A 21,855-nucleotide genomic window follows, 5' to 3' on the forward strand; every position below is an offset into this window, starting at 1 on the left:
GAACCTGCACGACGTGATTGGGTGCCCTCATGTACCCATTGAGTCCAACATCGGGCCACTGCGACATCTGAATGGCCCACATGCCTGACAATTGCACGATACGACCAAACAGCTTCGTTCAGTTCCAGAATGTGACCTCTGTCAATTGGTGGATATGCTATGTAATGCGTCTGCGAGGCATCGGGGGTGCTTCGTACTATACGTAGTTCTCTCGGCATGTCTTGCTTAACTGTCTGGCTCACAGCAGTTGATTGGTAACAACTTAACAACAGGACGGTGCCATCGCGACTGCACTCTGGTGGGCGTTCTACAAATTACAGATCCTTGTAAATCTAATCAATTACTCACACATCAATATCAATGGTATGTATATATACCGAAATGGGATAATATTGGACCACTCCTTCTGGGTGCATAACATTTTGTCAGGCAGTATACTGTATATACAGAATATAAATGATATGCAAAACAGCTGGAATCACAGATAAGGCCTTTTGCAGATATTATTCTGATTAGAGTAATAAATGTGAGCAACTTCATTAATACCTTGGCAATGTTGTGAGATGGACGGGAAACAAAAGTATGATGGTGAAAAGTTGGGTTATAAGTTTCACCAAGAGGGAAGTCCTCACAGGTTTGATTCGTGTTCATGGAGCATGGGGATCACTGTGAGTACCTAGGTGTTAATATTGTATAAGGAAAAATCTTCATTGGGGTAATCACATAACAGGATTAGAAATAAAGGTTAAAGATCTCTTCATAAGATTATGAGGGTATTTAAGGGTTGTAGTAAGATAGTAAAGGGAGGGCATATAAGTCACTGGTAAGACCTCAGTTAAAGTATGATTAGAGTGTAATGGATTCTCAACAGATTACTTGATTTGAGAAGTGAAAAGATCAGAAGGAAAGTAGCACGATTTATTCTGGGTGATTTCCGACAAAGAAGTAGTGTACATTTTTGACTTGAAATCAGTATACCCTCGATGATCCATGGCTTTTTTGAAGTTTGTTTAATTACTGCAATTTTTTTTGGAAAATGTAATTCAAATTGCATTAAAAAATGCTTTAAAAGGTTCTATATTTTTGGTCAATGCTATGACCAAATGTTATTGGAGCCCAGGTCTGAAGTTTAAGATTTACAATGAAACTGCCACATGCAGCTGCAGAGAAAAACCAAGTTAATAGTGCTTGCTTCATTTTGGTTGAATGCTTGTTAACATTCTCAATTTCTAGTTGCCAGATTTGAGCATGATGATCTGATAATCCCGAATTTGTATTGGACGCTTGCATTTTAAAACAATGGAAATCAATACAAATGTTGTCTATCATTGTAGTTGAGGTGGCAGTTACCCGGGTGGGTGTAAAAATTAAGTGTTTTAGATTACAGCTTTGAAGAATATGCAGTAGTTGTGATGTTGACAGAAGGTTTTCTTCAGCGAAATCTATGTTAAAATCACCACAAAGTATTACTTCTGTGCTGCTATTCCTACCGAAAATGTTATGAAGGACTTGATCTAATTTTCCTAAGAAAATCTCAACATCAGCATCCGGTGAACAGTACACAGTTAACAGAATTACTCTTTTACATATTGCTATCCCAGTCTCTTCACCCATGCCATGCCTTGTATGAGAAGTTTGGTTTAATTTACTGATGTCTAATAGTGTAACATTTTTGAAATGACTACATATTTGCCTGAATTTTTTCATTTGTGCCCTTGACAGCTTTATTCACAAATTCAGTTAAATCATGTCTGTGGGGCAGGTTCTTCACTATCGCATTTGTATAGGTCAGCTTACCTAGAGTCCTTTTCAGAAAACTTGCACCCTGATGGCCTTCATTTCTCGCTACGTCGATGGTTCCGCCGACAACTACAACGTCGTTTGACAAGAGTTTATCAGCATTCCTCGAGGGGTTTCACTACTTCTGAAAGTGTAACGTTTTTGAAATGACTACATATTTGCCTGAATTTCTCATTTGTGTCCTTGACAGCTTTATTCACAAATGACCAGTCAATTAAATCATGTCTGAGGGGCAGGTCCAGAATCTAACGTCTAAAACCTGTCACTTCACTGTAAGCTCGCAGTTCTGCTAGATTTGTTGAAAGGCCTCGACCATGACTATCACCAAACAGTTTCACTTTCTTCTCCTTCCTTACTTTCTTGATCACGTTATCGGCGTGAATTTGGTGGGTTTTTTTTTTTCGTCGGAGAACTTGCGTCTTGGGAGAAAGAAGCGCTTCCTTGCTCTTCCCAAACTTTGTGTAAAACGCTGAATCTGTTTGTTACTGAAGGATGATTTCCAGATGATTTAGACCTAGTTTGCGACACTCTCCTTTGCCGCGACGTAAGCTCACGACACGCCAACTCCAACACCATCGCAAATTTTTTAGTTTTTCATTTCTTCAATCAGATTTGCCTTTTCAGACTGTAATTTTTTAATTACAAAGTTTGCTTCTACCAAATCCTTATATAGCATATATTATTTTGTGTAGTGATTCAACGGTTTCATGGACAAATGAAGGCATCATTTTAGGCCTACACACACACTTGCGTTCATAGATATTTCTGGTACAAATGTCTTTTTCTGGATTTCTGGAGAGAAGGAGTGGTTACTTTCACTACTGAGAATACTTTGACTGTTCTTCTCTGTAACATTTTCTGTACATCTTACAGCATATTTCACTTTGTTTTCTAACAAAATCTCGGAGCACTCATTAGAAACTTGCACTGCCGATGTCCTTTCACAATCTGGTAAAACCCTCCAGCTAAATGCACTCTTTTACTTATCTCATGTGTCATTATTCCATCTACAGATATTGCACTCCCAAGGTATTGAAATATTCTTACTACCTCTAATGGTTCCTGCCTGAACTGTTACACCTGCTGTTCCATTCCTTGATCCCTGTATAAGAACAATAGTTTTGCTCTTTTTGTTGTTAATTTTCAGTCTCCATTTTTTGATTACTTTATTCCATATGCTTGCCTGTTCTTGAACTTCCTTTTCACTTTCACCTAACAGCACGTCATCGTGTTTCTGCCTCAGTCCTCTTTTTTGATTCCTTTGAGTATTTCATCGATGACAGTGAATAGGAAAGGTGCCAGGATACCACATTTCCTTGTCTCATTCCTGTTCTAATTTTGAATTCTTCTGTCTCTCCTACTTTGTTCTTTAACAGGTGCATTTGCTATACATATCTCTTGCCATCTGAATAATTTTGTGTGGGACAATTTTTTCCTTCAGGGATGATCAAATCCTGTCTTCTGGAAATACTATAATGTATTTTTTTCAGGTAGAATGACAGAATTTGCTCTTTGTTGTCTTCCCAGCATTTTTCCACAAAATGTCACATTGCAAATATCAGGTCCACTTCTAATTTCCACACCTAAATCCATGTTGTTCCTCTTCCAGTTGAGTTCCACCAGTTTCCTTAATCTTTGTAAAATTTTTGTTTTATTCTTTCAAACACTTTCTTTATATGCGGAGTCACGGTAATTCCTCTGAAGTTACCACAATATCTCCAGTTTCCTTTTTTTCAATATAGGGACAATAATTTTGTTTCCCAATCTTCTGGGATTTTCCTGTCCCCAGGCTGCTTTAACACTAGAATCGCCGGAATATATTATATACCTGGAACTGCCGATGCGGTCATTTTGACTGTTATAGAAATGATTATATTTTAATTCTCCATACGCACGATTACTCATTGTTATCATTTTGCCTTTGTTTTTGTACACTGCTTTATGAGTTCCAATATTTATGTATCAATAAAAAGATGTCACGCACCCCTTACATTGTCGTCAAAAACATGCCACTTTGAATATGGAGCACGTCCTGGATTTTCTTTCGAGGGGATGTGGCGAGCAATCCAACCAAGTGTCGTCTTCCCAGTCTGCGGCAGTCCCCTCCCTGATTCCATCAGTACCTAATGGCGCATTATCTGGCCATGGAAGGCTTTTAGCTTGGTTGTCGCATCCTCTATGATAGTCTGCTTTACGGGTTACTGTTTCTACGGCTGTAATAGAATAATTGAAAACTTGTCAGTATTCAGCCTATGCGAGGCATCATTATAATCTGAATATGGTATAAATCAAGGAATTTTACCAGACTTGTTATGCTGATGGTTATAATACTAATATCAACTTACCTTCAGCCTGAACAATCTGGTTTTCAGCATGATCTGAATCACTGCTTTCTAGTTATCAACTGACTGGTAGTAATCTTCGTATGCCTTTTCTCATTTTAGGTCCTTTATATGTGGACCACATTCTACATCAGACATATCTTCAGGAATTTCATGCAATAGACTCAGCAACTGATAGTTTGCGAGACATGTTTTCTGTACTGTGACAAGCTGACGAATGATAACACTACCGGAGACGCAGCAGAAATAATGCTCATACAATTCCTAATACAGTAGAAGTCCGTTATAGCGAGAATCCATAATAGCGAAAAATTTACTTGCTATAACGGATTGTCGTTATATCCGATTTTTGTATAAAAGTCGGGAAACCCCCCATGCACATTAAAATCGGTATGAAACAGCAATCAGTTTGTTCAATACTTGCATTTCCGCAAATGATTTCTGCACTATGGCTTACTTGTTTGGTATTTTTCGTAATCTGATACTACGTGAAAGTGTATGTCTAATTTCATTCTGAAAAATATATAGTACCATATTTCTCCGAATCCAAGATGAACCCCACTTTTTCCTTTAAAAATTTAAATCAGGCTAAAAAAGAACTGTGTAAAATCATATGAATGCCTTGTTGTACAGTAGCCTACGCATTTGTAGACTATTTTTAGATGCCGAACATTGACTTCCGTCATGCTGTACTTCTTTTTATTTTTCCGGCTGCACAATTTTTTATTTCCGCGGGTTTAAGAACCATTAACTTAACATTGGCATCATAATATCGAAGAGAACCCGTTGAAAATTTTCCGGCAATACCTATTCCATGCGTCTCTATAATACAAAGATCCATCAGGAAATTATTCTTGCTGTCAATAAAACTGTTACTTTTACGCAGCGAAAGATATAACCGGCTACCGCTATACGCACGTCTTGCTTGCCGGGTTCGGCCAAATTCAGCGGCTAGTGATGTATAGGCCTAATTGCGGACGTTGAAAGTCAACGAAATAGCTCATTGCGCCGTGGTATGGCCATGCCCTTGCGCTTTTGGTGCACATACCTCACATTTTCATCTTCGACTTCTTTAAAGTGTCCTTGTTGCGGACCACTGAATGCATTTTTTGTACAGTACGCATTTTTTTAGCTCTTTGTCTTCACGCTAATGCCAAATATTGGCTTTAGTTAGGCCTATGCCGTATTTTCTTGCGGCTGCACAATTATTCTACATTTCAGAGTGTTTAATAACCATTAACTTAAAATTGGCATCATAATATTGACTAGAATCTGTTGAAAATTTTCCGGCAGTACCTTTTCCACATATCTTTACATTACGATTATCCATCACGAAAATATTCCTGCTGTCTATAAACCTTAATTTTACTAAGCGTCAAGTACAATAGTCATGTACTCTGCCACTTAGTAGCCATGGCTTATCTAAGAATTCGAAGGGTCGCATGTTTTGATGCCATTCTGCAGATTTGAGAAACACACAGGCACTGTACAACCGGTTGTCGCGGCCAGCGATGTGTAGTAAAGAGGCGGTCATTTATTGTCAACGAGTTCTGTGCGCGTGTGAAAAGCAGCAGCGTGGTTACCACGTCAGTTGCCAGTGGTATCAATTAACTTACTGTTAGGCCGCGAATGCAACAACCCTTGAGTTTTCGCATGAGATTCTGAGAAAAAAAGTCTTGGATTCGGAGAAATACGGTATCACTCCAGAGATTTCTGTGGCAAACACCTCAGCTTTCTTCTTCAAACAGCGTCACCTAGCCTAACCTTATATGTATCATGAAAGCACATTGGAAACGCATGTAGAGAAATAACATCCTCGCGAAAAATTTACATGTAAATAGCCGTTACTAGACGCGAGAAGATATGAAATATCCTCAGAAATCAGTGATGTACTCTGCCATATCTTGAGGTGTATCAGATTTGTACTTAATTTCCGTATATAACATTAAGATATAGTTTACTTCACTCTTTATTTTAAACGAGTTAACAACTGCTGATATAGATGTTGACTCCCGATGGGAACATGAAATATTTGTCCTGAATGAGTAAGTTTATAATACCAATATAATGGTCCGTTATTGGACATTATAAATTTTCCAGGTAACTCATTCTTAGTTGCCTGTGTTGCTAAGGACCAACTGATGAGCTGCTGTTGATAGGATAATTATAAGTAGATGATTATATCTCAATGAGAGATTGTGTTATAATACATTTTATTATGATAATTAATACAGCGGTCAAAATTACCACTCCAGCGGTAGTAGGTTTACCCGTTACTAACGCACCATCTACTGATGCAAAATCAGTTATATTTAATATGGATTTTCCTGACAACTAATCAGGAAAAGTCACTGCAGCTCAATAACGTACAATGAAAACTGTAGTCAAAATTGAGTTTGGAAAATGTGTAGCGGTCATTTTGACCGCTCTGGCGGTTCTAGTGTTAAACAACCTATTAAACCAATATTTGTATGTTATGATGGGCAGCACTGTTCGATTTGCCATGGAATGGACGATCCATTAACTTCCTGTTCATTGAACACAGTACATGATCGCTCAATCAGGGTTAATCTTATTGCAACTTTTTTGCCTTCAATAAGAATAATCATTGCTGATTTGTGCCTATGGTGTCATTGTACTGAGAGTTATAGAATGCTGAGTAATCTGCTTTTGTGTCTCTCCAGGATTTACCCATTCTTATGCCAAGCTGTGTTTAATTTTGCGAAGGACCACACAACAATAACCAAGGATAAGGAATGTTATGTGAGTTTTGTTGATGTGCCCACACGACACAAAGTACGAGAGTTGACCACGGCCAAGATAGGTACTCTACTTCGAATTTCTGGTCAGGTGGTGCGAACCCACCCTGTGCACCCTGAATTAGTGACAGGAACATTCACTTGTCTTGATTGCCAGACAGTTATTAAAAATGTGGAACAACAGTTCAAGGTAAGATATTTTGATTAGTCTTTGGAAAGGATTTTAAGTAGATAAGAGTGATGCTTTCACTTCAAATGCTTCTGTGCCTCTTATCATGTTAAGATTTTATGTTTCCAACCATATTTGAATCAAGTGAGCCATAAGACCTATCTTTGTCAGGCAATGTAAAACAACTAGCCAAAAAAAAAACTTCATAAACTGTTTGTTTAAGCTGGTATGAGTGGTTAAGTGGAAATGCAATATTGACAAATTAGATTAAATCTGAATTTGTTATATTGTCATTAAATACCTTACAATGTCAGTATTTTGTTTAATATACCCTATAGCATTATCAGTGCCCAACCGTTGGATCCAGACACATTTTAAAAATTAATCCAATCTTTTACCTGTCCAAATAGTTTTAAATTCCACTATCTGTTGAAACTCTTTGACAGTAAGTGCTTCAGTTAAACAGAGAAAAGTAATTGATTTGCAGCTAGAGTGAAAATATGAATATGGTAGTTTGTCTGTAACAGGATAGAGACCTTAGTTAACTTAAAAGTGGAAATTGTTTAGAAATTGTGAAATACATTGTGAGTACAACTGTGTAGCGTAAAAGGGTTTTTAAATTATTTAGGCTGTCAAAACTAATATAAGATAAACTAGGTATACCTGAAACAATTAAGAAAAGAATGACTAGTCATGTTCTTCAAAGAACATATTCTATCAAATCACTCTTTTAATTATTATTTTAGGAATAAATGAATATTACGAAAAGTGTAAAAACATTTTGTTAAAATTCCATCGATGGCTTCTTAATATATGTAGAAATGTTTGAACTTGCCTCAATGATGCTTGCGCTTCCTTTTTTCCTCTGCTGTCTGATGTGGACTTCCCCTTGTTAACCCTGCCGTCTCGCCAGCTGGCTTGTTTACTGGTAATTTTCATTATGACATACTCTGATGGCCTCACCAGTTTTCGTGGAAATGTACATATTGCGCTGTTCCTGTGTCCAGGGCGGGTCCGCAAAGAAATCCTGACTAGCTCATTTCTGTTCATTTTCCATTCAAATTTCATCTTGTGGTCGTGGATTCACAGAGATTGCAGGTGTCGTTATGTTTGACGGCTATTCTTTTGTCGATAAGACTGATGGACGTCTCCATCGTATCAACTAACTTTTCTCGTAAAATAGAGTTTTGCAATTCTTAAACTAAAGTTGACTCTGTTACTAAAATGCTTACACTAATGTGAATATAAATACCAGTAACATTTCATCATATCATTTATGAAAATCTAGCAAATTAAAGAAAATAAATAAAATATTCTTGGAAGGAATGACTATCTTCAATTAAAATTGGTTAGTTATCTTGAATCATTTTATCAAAGATCTTTGATTATTAAAATATTCATAATTATGTACAATGCAAAAATAGAAAATGGGAATTATTCTGGCAAATTCTATCCATGTAAATTGAAATAGCAATTTTATTTTTCATCGGTGTAAAAGAAATAATATTCCTACTTTAACTAACGTTATCAAGTATTTACAGATCTTCCTGGGAAATTGTTTGTTTCAGCATCAGTCATTTGCCTTTAATTATAGGTATTCACATCTTAAATGTTTTAGTCTTCAAGTATTTATAGTATCGAGGATGAGGATAAGTTATTATTTAGGAAACTGGTTTTTATGGATACATCAGGAAAAAGATGAGTATTAAGTCATTTACATCATGTGCTCTTTTAAATGAATAGCTACTATCATTATATATAGCTCAACTGGATATCATTCCTCTTACAAATCTTACAAGTTAGACCAACTGTCTAAATGTGTCGCATGAAGTCTATCATCAAGTAATTAATAAATTACACCACCTCACACACTGTTATTTTTAAAAACAAGTATTGAGTATTATTTATGAAGACTAACGATCATTTCCTTCTGCAATTACAGTGGAACCTCGATTCTCCGTTTTTGCAGGGACCACGGAAAAAAAGAAACGCACAACACGGGAAAACGGAAAATCCATGAATGAATGAACCATCAACAATTTGGCTAATCATCACAAAAAGAAATATGTATACTTATAATCTTACAAACACCCCTAAACCAAACCAAACTACAGCCCCAATAGGCCTTCTGCCTACCAAGCGACTGCTGCTCTGTCTGAAGGCCTGCAGATTTCGAGGAGACGCATGGTCAGTGTGACTAATCCTCTCGGCCATTATTCCTGGATCTCTAGATCGGGGTCGCCATCTCACCATTAAATAGTGTCTCAGTTAAAGGCAGTCGTAGAATGAGTGAACCTGGAACCAGCCCTCATATCGAGGTAAAAATGCCTGACCTGACCGGCAATTGAAACCGGGCCCTCCGGATGAGAGGCAGGCAAGTTCGACCGCGGGGCCGGCTTCGAACATTAATTACCGGTACATGACTTACAAATCTCAAAACATTACATTCAATTTTACCAGGGAAACTTCTTTCAGCTCAGCAACTTTCATCAGTCAAACTGTTCGAAAAACCTAATAACACCAAGCCACACAACAATCAACCACAAGTAGTTTTTCATTCTCTGATCTAATAAAATAAAGCACATTGGATACAAAAGTTCCCAACATGATGGCGAAATCCCTTTTTTTTTTTAAATCTTCCATTGTAATTTGGTCACCAGTATACTGTTCATAGTTTATGGAAAACTTGTACCGTGTAAATTAGGCCTACCGGTACATTGAATTTTAAAGGTTATGTTGAACTCGAGAATATGGTTTCGAATGTAAGTATCGATTCTCATATTCTCGGATGCATTATATTCAATTCTGCCTGTCACTAATCAAATCAAATTGGGAAGAAAAAAAAAATCAAAACTCCAAAATTCGCGACCTTGAACTCAGCTGTAAAGTGCGGTCGATGTACAAGTCGGTACGAGTGTGAAATTATACAAAGTTTTTAAATGTAACGTGCGCAGATAAAGTGACTGTGGTTTTTATAACATTTTACTCAAAAACGTGAAGTTCCCAGTCTTATATTAGGACCAAAACAGTAATAGGCAATCCCAAAACCTCGTATGGGTTTATGTATTTAAGGAGCAACATCTGTTCTGGTCTTGATAACATAATCATATACGATAATATTAAAATACTAAATTTGTATTACCGGTACTTAAGAAGGAGCAGTTTCGATTCCTGTCTGAAAGCTCAGCGACTATACATTGTCCTGGGGGAAGTGCCAAAAACCTGTTCGGCGATACACTCAAAATTAAAAAAAAACAAAAACATCTAACTCTGGGCATAATGTAGACATTTTGCAAGTACAAACATTTGACAAAACTCTTTCTGTCTTCAAGTTGAGCTGTCGAAATGCACTCGGTCTCCTTCCAATCGTTGTGGCCACTCTCTGCTCTATGATTTTGATTCTCTAAACATCACCACCCGAATGTGATGCTAAGATGGTCCCTTATACAAGTTCACCGCCGATTGCTTTTCCGTTATAGTACTTCCTCAACTTACCGCAATGATGGGACACTAACACCAAGATCTGTAAGTATGCCGTAGCCGTCCTTTCGTGAGATACAGTTTCTTAAAAAACGCTTGATCGAGGATTTAGCGTTGCTGGGACTGAAATTTCTGGACGGTTAATATGGGATATCGTTTCTTCGAGGAACGGATAATGCAGGATTTTTCCAACGTGATTTAACTACAATGCTCGCGGGACCACGAATAATACGGGAAAACATGACTTTCGGGAACATATAATCGAGGTTCTACTGTATATGTGAATAACCTATCATACTTGAATATGTGGTAAAAGAAGTGCCATGTACTTGTTTATGAAGTAATCATCTTACGGTAGAAATCTGGGTTAATTTTTGGTTAACATGCTACTTGTCTTTACTTGTAGTGAGTTATCTTGATGGCTTACATGTGCCTAAACTCTCTCTCTATATATATGACCTACATAATATATTTTCAATATGTTGGATATGGAATGTCTAAGTATTATCACTCATCATGGGATTAAGTTCAGTATAATCATAATAAATCATTTTCTTCTTTACTGGTGAAACAATAAATATCACTATCATTACTCTTCTTCATATTCCTTTTACATTGAGGAGATTTTCATAATACTCCTACCTGTGCTGTGATTCCCTTGGATTTACTGTGAGTTCACCTGATTTACCCAAAACACTATTCCTTTCCTTATCCCTCCAAGCCTTATTTGTTTTGTTCTATTTCTTTCATCTACGTACAACTTGGAGCCATTTCTGATACGCCTTCTTTTTATGTTTACAAGTTGCCTTCACTTCATCATTTCGCTAAGATGTTTGCCTTTTCTCATCTTTACACACAGTAGTTCGTGTTTCTACTACAGCATCCCTGTTCCTCTCCTATACCTATTCTCTCTTTGTATTTTCTGAACCTGCTTACTGTCTATTCTTTGAAACTTTTACTGATCATATCCATTTGCTTCTAATTTCCTCATCCTACCGATACTCATACTTTTCTTTATCCTCGGCCTAGAAATACTTAGTTCACAACAAATCAGATAGTGGTCTGTATCATAAAAAATCCCCAGAATATCTGCAGATTCCTAGCAGATTTCCTGAATTCAAAATCTATTATATGATAATATCTATTCTAGATTTGGTGCCCCTTCCCTCCCATGTGTAACAGTGGAAAACCGTATGAAGTGATGGGATGTTTGAGCCATCAGTCCATAGATTGGTTTGATGCAGCCTTCCATGCCACCCTAACATGTGCCAACCTTTTCATTTCTACGTAACTGCTGCATCTTGCATCTGCTCTAATTTGTTTGTCATACTCATACCCTGGTCTACCCCTACTGTTCTTAATGCCTACACTTCCCTCAAAAACCAACTGAACAAGTCGTGGGTGTCTTAAAATGTATCCTGTCATTCTATCTCTTCTTCTGGTCAAAGTTAGCCAAATCCATCTCTCACCAATTCAGTTCAGTATCTCTTCATTCATGATTCGATTTGTCCTCACCTTCAGCATTCTTCTGTTACACCATATTTCAAAAGCTTCTATTCTATTTCTTTCTGAGCTAGTTATCATCCTTCACTTCCGTATAATGCCATGCTCCAGACGAAAGTAAAAGCTCAGAAATAGAAATGTTTACTATTTAAGCCCACAATTTTCATGAGGTTTGACATTTCCTTTGACCTGTTGAGTGTGAGTTTCTGGTTAAGGAGGTCTAGTGCCATGATTGTTGGAAACGTGAATGATCTCTAAGCCTCACTCCTTAGTACCATTGGGGTCAGTGAAATACAAGAGTTGACCCAGGGAGGTCAGACAGGGATGACTATTATAGTTATTTGGCATAAGTAAGTGCTACGAAGGTGGATCAAATATAAACGGGAATGTGAATGTACTGCTGCTGTTAGTACCTAATAATTCTGAGGCGGGGCTTTGCCAGGATTTTGTTATTGATGTCTGGAGAAGGGGTTTGCGCACACGAATGACGGTGGGGAGCTGGGCTGCTTCAGTACGCCATGAGTAAGCAAGAGGTGCACACGTCTGTTGCGGAACACATCATTATCAAATTTTTCTCGCAAAAGAGGATACCAAATCTTCTGAAATTTTCAGAGGGCCCCGCGCGCAATTTGGGGATAAACGCTTTAGCAGATTCGAGTGAGCGGGCTAAGAAATTTGTGGCAGGAAGAAGCACTGTGGAAAATGAAATTCATGAAAGGAGACCGTGGACTACATTGTTGCCATTCTTGACACTATTGGTGAAGATTGGTGATTAAAAATTTCCTAAATTGTTTTAGCCGTAGGAGTAAGTTACAGAAGTATTCAAAAAATCACCTGAGATGAACTCAATTTCAGAAAATTGTCTGCCAGGTGGGTTCCTCATCTCCTCAACCAGGAAAAAAAATCTTTATCCCAGGAAGTTTGTCAGAGACTCCTGTGTCGCTATGAGGAGGAAGGAGAGGATTTCTTGTGTTGTATTGTGACTTGTGATGATATATGGATGCATCAGTACACCCCAGAGTCCAAGCAAGCATGGATTGGCAGTGGAGAGATGAAGCAGGTCCAGTCAAGGGCAAAACGCTCATTTGCTGGAAAGGTGCTTGCGACTGTTTTTAGGGACTCCACGAACGTTTTGCTGGTGGATTTTCTTCATGAACAAAAGAAAATTAATGCAGCCTATTAATGTCGCCTTTTGGATGAAGCAAAAGCTGCGTATTGCAACAAGCAGCGCCGGCAACCAATCTGAAACTTCATTCTTCTCCATGACAACGCAAGGCTGCATACTTTAACTTTAACGCGCGAAAATCTGGAGGAAATTCACTGGACACCTCTGGAACATCCTCCGTACATTCCAGATTTATCGCCCTGTGACTACCAGTTGTTTGGATCACTCAAATAAGGCTTAGGAGGACAACGGTTTGATGGTGATAGCGTAGAAGAGTTTGTGCGCTACTAGCTCCGCACATGTTCCTCTTCTTTCTATCAGGATGGCATAAAAAATTTACCAATCCGATGGAGAAAATGTGTATCGAAGGCAGGACACTATGTAGAAAAGTGTTCTCTATATGTGTATTTTTTTTTTTTTTTTTTGGTTGGTGCAATAAATTTTTTAAAAATAATTCCCATTTATATTTGATCTGCCCTCGTAGCAATGGTAGACTCAGCCGGAGACCTGTTATTGATAGCTTTTTTGTTGGTCCAGTTAAGTTTATAAATGTTATCTTGATTCCAGTATACAAACCCCACCATCTGCAGAAATCCTGTATGCAGTAACCGCCGTCGCTTTATGTTGGAAGTGGATAAATCTCAGTTTGTAGATTTTCAAAAAGTTCGCATACAGGAGACTCAAGCGGAATTACCTCGCGGCTGTATCCCTCGCAGGTAAAGACATTTTGTGTGTTTTTTTTTTTTTTTTTTTTTTTTTTTTGCAGTCAGTACATCTGTATCTTTTTATCAGGATGAAGCTAAATTACCCTTTTTATCTTGGTACAGTATACTAAGTATAGCCCGGCTGGTAGCCATGATCATTACAGTGTCAAGCATATGTGGTCTGACGCCGTGGTTAACTGGTTTGAGTCCTGTTGGTGGGAACATTTTTGAAACTGAAAATTTGCTAGCAGGGTAGGAGAGGGGTGGTACACTTTCTCTTAATCACTAGATTGCGTGCCGAAAGCCTGGATTCAATTCCAAGCCTTTCCACATAGTTCATATGGAATGAGGGCGTATGATGCTGTTGATGATTTGTCCAGCCTATGAAGATATTAAACCTCAAGACCCCTTGATGTTATTCGACAAGAGTAGGCTATGTGCTGGACCGGGTTTCACCCTCTCCCTACCTCTTACTCCTCATCCTACATCCATATGCGCAGGTTTCCCACAGGCATCAAGTAGAAAGACCTGCACCAGGCAAGTCAAATATGTCCTCAGACACTTCCAGCATTAAAAGCCGTATGATAAATGAATGAATAAATACATAAATAGTGTAAAGCCAATTTTGCACTACCTCAATTTAGCGTAAACCCGCATTTAACGGAAGAAATTTCAAGTCCCGAAAATTATTTCATAAGAGTAACATAATTTTATACTCGATGTCGCATAATTCACATTAGGGCAAACCCCGCATTTAACGATAGGAAATTTCAAAATTCTTGAGTATTTATTTCTATTAGTTATGGTTATGGGACATTAAGAACCTGTGAAAGAGACATCATAAGCTTGCTAAGTATGATTCAAGGCAGAAGAGGGATTAAAGAGCATGGTCGCTTAGCGCTAGAGTGAGATGTCAGGCTCATATACACATTCGAACGTGGCGCTGTAGTAGGCTACAGTAGAAGAGAACCCAGTTTTATATCGTTATGCCCTTCGGAAATTCCTATATTGATCTCTGCAGTATTCTTCGGTTGCAGTGAGAACCTTTTCACTGATTCACCTGTTATTACGAACAAATTTGGGCATGTTAGTCTTTCTGTTATCAATATTCATACACTGAACTTCAGCATTTATATTGAATGCGATCATCTTCCGTATCGATTCCTCGCTACATGCATGAGCAAGCTCTCGCAGACATTCGAACATACTGCCGACTTCCATTAATAATACCCCACAACTCTAACTGGTCGTACACAAATAAGTCCACTGTCAGCAGTTTAACTCATTCAAAATAAAGGCCGAAGTAAACAATCATTTAATTTTAATACTAGGCACTGAAATAAAATAAGAACGTGATACTTCTTCTCAAGATACAGCAGTGTGCACAACTTATTTCAGAGGTTAGGTTATGTACTCTTGCATCTGGTTAATTTTCCTGTTCCCATGTAAATTTAATGTGAAAAGGTTATCATTACTCTAGGGGGAGCTTGAAATATGTTTTCGTAATATGTGCGCAGTAAACCTGGATTAGGTGATGCCGTTTGAAGTAAGGAAATGGAAACGTTTGCCACTGAAGCCTCTGGAGTGATGCTATTAAAATTTTAAAGAATGAAACAGTACATGTGAGTTCACAGGCCATTGGAATTATAAAATACCATGGTAATGAGTTAGCTGCTGTGTGGAAATCATCCGCGGAAAGTTTTGAACAAACTGTTTTCTGTTTCATATAGATTTTAATGTGGTTTTGTGCGAGTGTGGTATCTTTTCCAACTTTTACGGAAAATCTTATATAACCTTACAAGAACACCTTAAACCGAAACAGTTCTGCATTCACTGACAAACTCTGTTGTCAAAAGGAAGGGTTAACCATGCGTTCTCCAATATCAGGAATAGTAGCGAACCTATTCCTAAGTAACATTGAAAAACATTGAAGATGTATGTACTAGATGTCTGCACTGAAAAAAGGCCAAAGCTAGTTATGGTGCAATACAGGTCTCTTGCTTAGATAGCAGGGGCAGTTCAACACAACAGTAATGTTCAGCACAAACTGTGCAAAGTTGTAACCATAGTGTAGTGTGTAGGGTAGATATCTCCCTGTTTTATTGCTGTCATTGTGTAAATAATGTGTGATGGTGCAATTTATGTTAATACAAGCACAGATTACTGGAAAGGGTGTGTTTTTTTACTGAAACCTCGATTTAAGGTAGACCCCCATTTAAGGTTAAAAAATTCAGGTCCATGTAAAAACGCTAAATAGACGTTTTACTGTATGTAGTAATTATGGTATGACAAACTCCTATATTGTAATATACTAGAACATATTTTTTTGTATATCAAATAAACAAGGTTATTGGAATTGATTTAAACGTTCACTACATTATAACATAAAGGAAATTACATTGAAAGAGATTTTCTTGTCATATATTTTCATTTACATAATTTTTTTTTTAACTTGTAAAAAGTAAAGTGTCCATAGTTACTTAATGAGTTTGATATATGAGGTGTATCTAAGTTACGCCGACAAGATAAAATCGGGGATGATTTTCGTGTTATGTAAAGAATTATGGTGCAATCAGATTGGTGGAGAATTTTTTTTTTTTTGAGAGCAAGGTTACGTTGTTACTTTTGAGCACGCTATTCAAATTTATGGACTTGTTGTATTTGCTGTGCCAGAGCACAAAGTGCTGCCTGGTGCTGTGCTTTATTGAAGGGAGGGGAAGTGGGGTGTTTGATAGATGGAGACAGAGGTAATGCTCCGTGTGAATGCACAAGTTTCTTTGTTCCACTCGCACAGAATTGTCAAAACACACACAGAGGAATTAAGACACACTTGTCAGTCAAGGAATGCATCCAGTCATTTCTCCTCTTGTCTGTCAGTCGCACTAACGTTCATTGTTTAACATTTAACATAAGAAATTTAATCTTTTATGTTATCCATATTGAACCGAGATCACAAATACTTATAAAGTTTTTCAGGGGTTCTACCTATTCAATACAGAACAATGTTGTCTGAATTTACTACAACATATTAAATTTATTAAGCCGTAGTAGTTTCGGCAATACTTGGGCGCCATCATCAGCTGCATGAAAGTTGTGAAAAACTGGCAATTTAAATATAAAATACATCAACATTTTTTTTAGCACTAGCTCCTAAAGACTTTATGTTAAAATATATATTTAAATAAAAATACAAAGTTGTTATCTCATATTTCTACAAGTTCACAAACTTAGGGTCAATATCACAATTAAAAACAACCTGAAGAAGGAGGGTTGTATGCGTTCAAAATTTATCATCTTCAAATACTAGATTCGATTTTGTTAAACTTGGTATAGCTTAAATTATTCTTTTAACACATTATGTGTCAGTTCAATAGTATTGATCTTCAAGGTCAGATATGCTGACTATATACCTTCTAATTATTAGGCGGCGGATTTCTATGACCTAAAATTGTATGTAATGTATATGCATTTATGACCTAAAAAACATAAAAATATGACCTATAAAATTCAAAATATGACTTAATGAATAGCATCTACATTACATAGAAACACTTTATTATAATTGCTACAGGCTGCAATTAATTTAAAGTTTAAGAAGTTTTAATTCTTTGAAATCTTTAACCCAAAATCAACTAAAATTCTGAATATTTCATGAACTCGTTAAGGTTACACTGCATACTCTTAGGCAAGGACGGACTCTGTGGAAGACATAAAACACTACAGTTACTTTCACTGTTCAATATTCAATCAATGTTAATTTATACACAAAACATATGTTATTTGAATTAAAATTTCATACCTGATCTAGTCTCCATTAACAGAATTGTTGCAATTTATGACCTCCTCCATCTTAAGATTGTTGAATGAGAATCTCCTCCTGTTGTCGCTGAGTATCGTCTTGTAGCGAGAAAAACTTCTTTCGACATCACATGATATAATGGGAGCGTACTTGAATAGAGTTAAATCACTTGGAGAAAATTCCTGGAAATCTGCAGATGAAGGGTTTCCACAAAGAATGTCACTTATTCCACGCAGGTACACAAGTCCGCTATTTTTTTCCGGTACATTTTCTAATTTTCTACACACCCTAGATGCTATTGTTCCTTTCGCATGCTTTAATTCCTGTTCAATGCACTTTACAACATCCAGTGCATTGCTTAGTTCTGCACCTGAAACTTCCAGTTGCATGATTGCTCCAGATAAAGAATTAAAATTGGACTTCATGTAAGCCAGGTGTAGTGCTTGAAAATAAATCTTGAGTGGTTTTTATGGAGGATGATTCTGCAGGATCAAAAGACTTCACGATCTTCTCCTCGACATCTAAGTTGTTGCAATAGTACACTGCGGCATCAAGCCAAGTCCCCCATCGCGTTATAACCGGCTGGGGAGGTAGGGGTAGTGAAGGTGCTTCTCCTTGAAATTTCTGAACGTGAAGTGGAGCTTTGACAAACACTTTCTTACAGTTCATTATTAATTTATCAACTTCAGGGTAGCTACTTCTAACTTCTTCAGCTGTCCTATGCAAGCTATGTGCAAGACATGTCACATGTATCATTTTTGGGTATAGCATTTTAAGTCCCTTGGCTGCCTTTACCATATATGGAGCAGCATCAGTTGCAAATAGAAAAATGTGTTCTCTCTTTGCCCCGTTTGGCTGCAACAGATTCATTGAATTGCCAAAGAGAACTGCAATGGTGGGATGGTTTGTCTTCTCTAGCACTTCACATGTCAGGAGGAACGTATCTCCAGGCCGGTCTTCCTTCAGAGTGTCAATGATCACATTTGCTACATATCTTCCATCCACATCTGTGGTCTTGTCTGTTGAAACCCATATCTTACTGTATCCCACACCACGCCTTATTATATCCAACTTCTCTTCACAACAAGGGGTCAGATAGTCCTTCCTGAGAGTAGATTTATTGGGAACGGGATGCTTTGTATGTTTTTCAAGAAACTGTCTGAAGCTTCAGGTGTTAAGTTTCTTTAAAGGAATATTAAATGAAACCATCATCTTGCAGAGATCTTGTGAAAATTGTGAACACTGTGAACTTGATGTCGGGGTTTCGAATAGCAGACGTTGCCTATTTTCGAGTGCAGAATATCTAGTTACACAATTCTTATGTTTTACAGTATTACAGTGTTGTTGCACAGAGAAGCCTTTTTCGGCAGTAACTTTTACCTCGCACAATTTACAGAATAATATCACTCCATCCGTACTGAATATGTTTTCACTGAACTCTCGAACAAAACTTTGCAACTTCCCACAAATTGAGACTTCTGTTTTAGGCATATTGAAAGTAACTGAATGGCTGAAGCTCCCTAATGACCAAGGTCATTCAGTGTGTTGAAGGTAGAAGAGGGAAGGGCGAAGAAGAGAGATAAGAACGATGACAAATAACTGCAGAATTACTTCTGCTTCTGTGTAAATAATAGTCCGGTTTCCAGGAATTGACCCAGCTAGCAAACAATAGCTCCTACTTGTTAGAAACATTCCATACACTACTTTAGAATGGTTCTTCAATAGTATATTCCAGTCCATCGAAAAAATAATTTCTAGAGCTTATTCTGATTTTTATAAAACGAAATGCAAATGAAAATTACAAAAATATTCCATTATAATGACATAATGTTCAAAATATGCCATAAAAAAGCCTAAATATTGTATTTATATGCCCAATAAAACCTGTTTAATTTTGATTATCATGCTTGGAAACGTGTTGAAAATACAAGAATATAAGATATAGTGTTAAGGGGAAAAATATGACTTGTCATAGAAATCTGCCTCCTACTACTTATTATTGGTGTTAAAATTCTAAATTGTTCAGTTTGAACTTACATTACAATAATATAACTCAATTACACTAAAACCTCATTGTGCTACGTTCATTTATCAATTTTATGTACTAAAATGTGCGATCTTCTAAAACTCTATTCCTGTAGCAGAGAATATATTATGCTTGGCTGTGCAGTTGCTTATGATCTGATAAGGTGGAAACATACAAATGTGTTCCGAAGATGTTGTCATGGGCTATGTTTCTCAGTTCAATAATGAAAACCTGGAAATGATGAAAAATCCAAAATTAAAGAAGGGAGGCCAGATATAAACCTTTGCAATTGTATCCAAAGAATATGAAAAGCGATGTCACTCATACATACAGTAGAAGTCCGTTACAGCGAGAATTTACAACGGCGAAAAACGTCTCTCTATAGCGTATTGTTGTTATATTCGATTTGTGTAAAACAACAAAAAACAAAAACAAAGTCAGATGGACCCCCACACACTTTAAAATTGGTATGAAGTTGCAACGAGTTTGTTCAAAACTTGCGTTTTCGCAGATTTCCATACTCCGGCTTACTCATTAGTTATTTTTCTAATTCTGAGACAACATGAACGCGTATGTTCTATTTCATTCTGAAAAATCGGAGTAGTAACTCCAGTGGCTTCTGTGGCAAACGTTTCTTTTTCTTATTCAAACAGCGCCATTTAACTGTTCCTGAAATAGACTGGATGGATGGGACAGTTATTCATATGTTGGACTTCATTCTTGCATCAGCTGAATAGAGCCAGTGCAAAATGAGTTCCTTTATTCATTTGTTAAGACAAAAAAATCACCTCAGGGGGCTACTGGTTTCATCAGACATATGGAGCAGGTATTCACAGAGTTTCGTTCTCAATGCGATTTTATTTTGATCTAAATAAATATCATACAAGATATGTTCACTTCCTTGGGTAAAATCCCTTTATTGTCACAAAGTCTGTTTCTTAACAGCACAGTTATACACAGTTATAAAGAAAACCACAACACTGTTAACCCATTGAGGCAGACATTGTTGGCACAATGAATATGCCCTGGAGCAGGAATTATTTTAAAGGAAATTTCTGTCTACAACTTTCTGTGGAAAAAAAAAAAAAAAAAATAAAATAAAATAGGTAACTTACTAACTTTCAAAACATAAAAAGAAAAAGAATATGATAAAATACCGTAACACACTAGCATTCATTCCACGAACTACAGAACATGGAATATGTTTTATTTTGTTATCGTCCCGCACCCATATCCAGTCTGTTGGCACATGTACGTCACATTTATCTTCTCTTTGCTCCTCCTCCGTTTTATTTACGGCACTATTCAATTCGCCATCACCAGAACTAGAACTGATACTACTCACTTCACTGTTACTTTCATCTAAAGAATTATAATTATCATCACTTTCAGGCAAAGATTCAATTTCTTTTTCTTTCAGCCGCTGTTGAGCTGCCATATTCGTTTACTTGTGTTAAAATCAAAGACTAATCACTTCAAAATATCAATTGAGACCAAACTATCATCGTATGCATCTTAGAGATATATTTCAGGTGCCAGTAGAGTAATGATAACCTTCTCACCATAAATTTACAGGGAAATAGCCTTTCCAAAATTTAACAAGTCACAAGAAAATACAGTGAAACCTCGTTAGGGATTCCCTCATTAAAACGATGTCTTGCATAGCATGGCGTAAATTCAAAGCCCCGATTCATGGCATATTAAATCTATATAAAAATACCTCGCTTATTACATCACAGATTTTTCACTATTACCGTGTATTACGATCACATTTTTTCCTAGCCCTGAAAATGTTCTTTGTCATCCCTTGTGAAGGGAACAGATTGTCAACACAGATTAGAGCCCTCGCCACAGGAGGCCGCTTTGAGACAATTGAGCAAAAACGATAAATGGCCTTGAATTTCTGAACATTACAGGGTAGATTACACCTTCTGGAAGGAAGCCTTTAGCCTCAGGGAAGTTCAGTTTTGCTCCGATTTTCATTGGTATTGCTGAATAACCTAGAAAGCATGTTTGTGCTAGTATTTGGCATTCCTTTCAGAAGTTTAGAAATTTATTGTGTGTTGAATCATACAGGGAAAGGAAGCGAATATTTGTCGCGTCATAGC

At 37.2% G+C, this 21,855-nt stretch overlaps 1 protein-coding gene across 1 annotated transcript in view; it reads left to right on the top strand.

The window, feature by feature from the left end:
* The window catches only part of Mcm6 (minichromosome maintenance 6), a 121,355-nt gene that overhangs the window by 5,400 nt on the left and 94,100 nt on the right, over positions 1-21,855 (top strand). The window contains exons 3-4 of the mRNA XM_067137224.2: positions 6,827-7,091; positions 13,786-13,934. Of these exons, the coding sequence (XP_066993325.2) occupies positions 6,827-7,091; positions 13,786-13,934 (414 nt within the window). The remainder of the gene's footprint in view (positions 1-6,826; positions 7,092-13,785; positions 13,935-21,855) is intronic.

Source organism: Anabrus simplex, chromosome 1 (assembly GCF_040414725.1).
Source record: "Anabrus simplex isolate iqAnaSimp1 chromosome 1, ASM4041472v1, whole genome shotgun sequence".
Classification (NCBI taxonomy): Eukaryota; Metazoa; Arthropoda; class Insecta; order Orthoptera; family Tettigoniidae; genus Anabrus; species Anabrus simplex.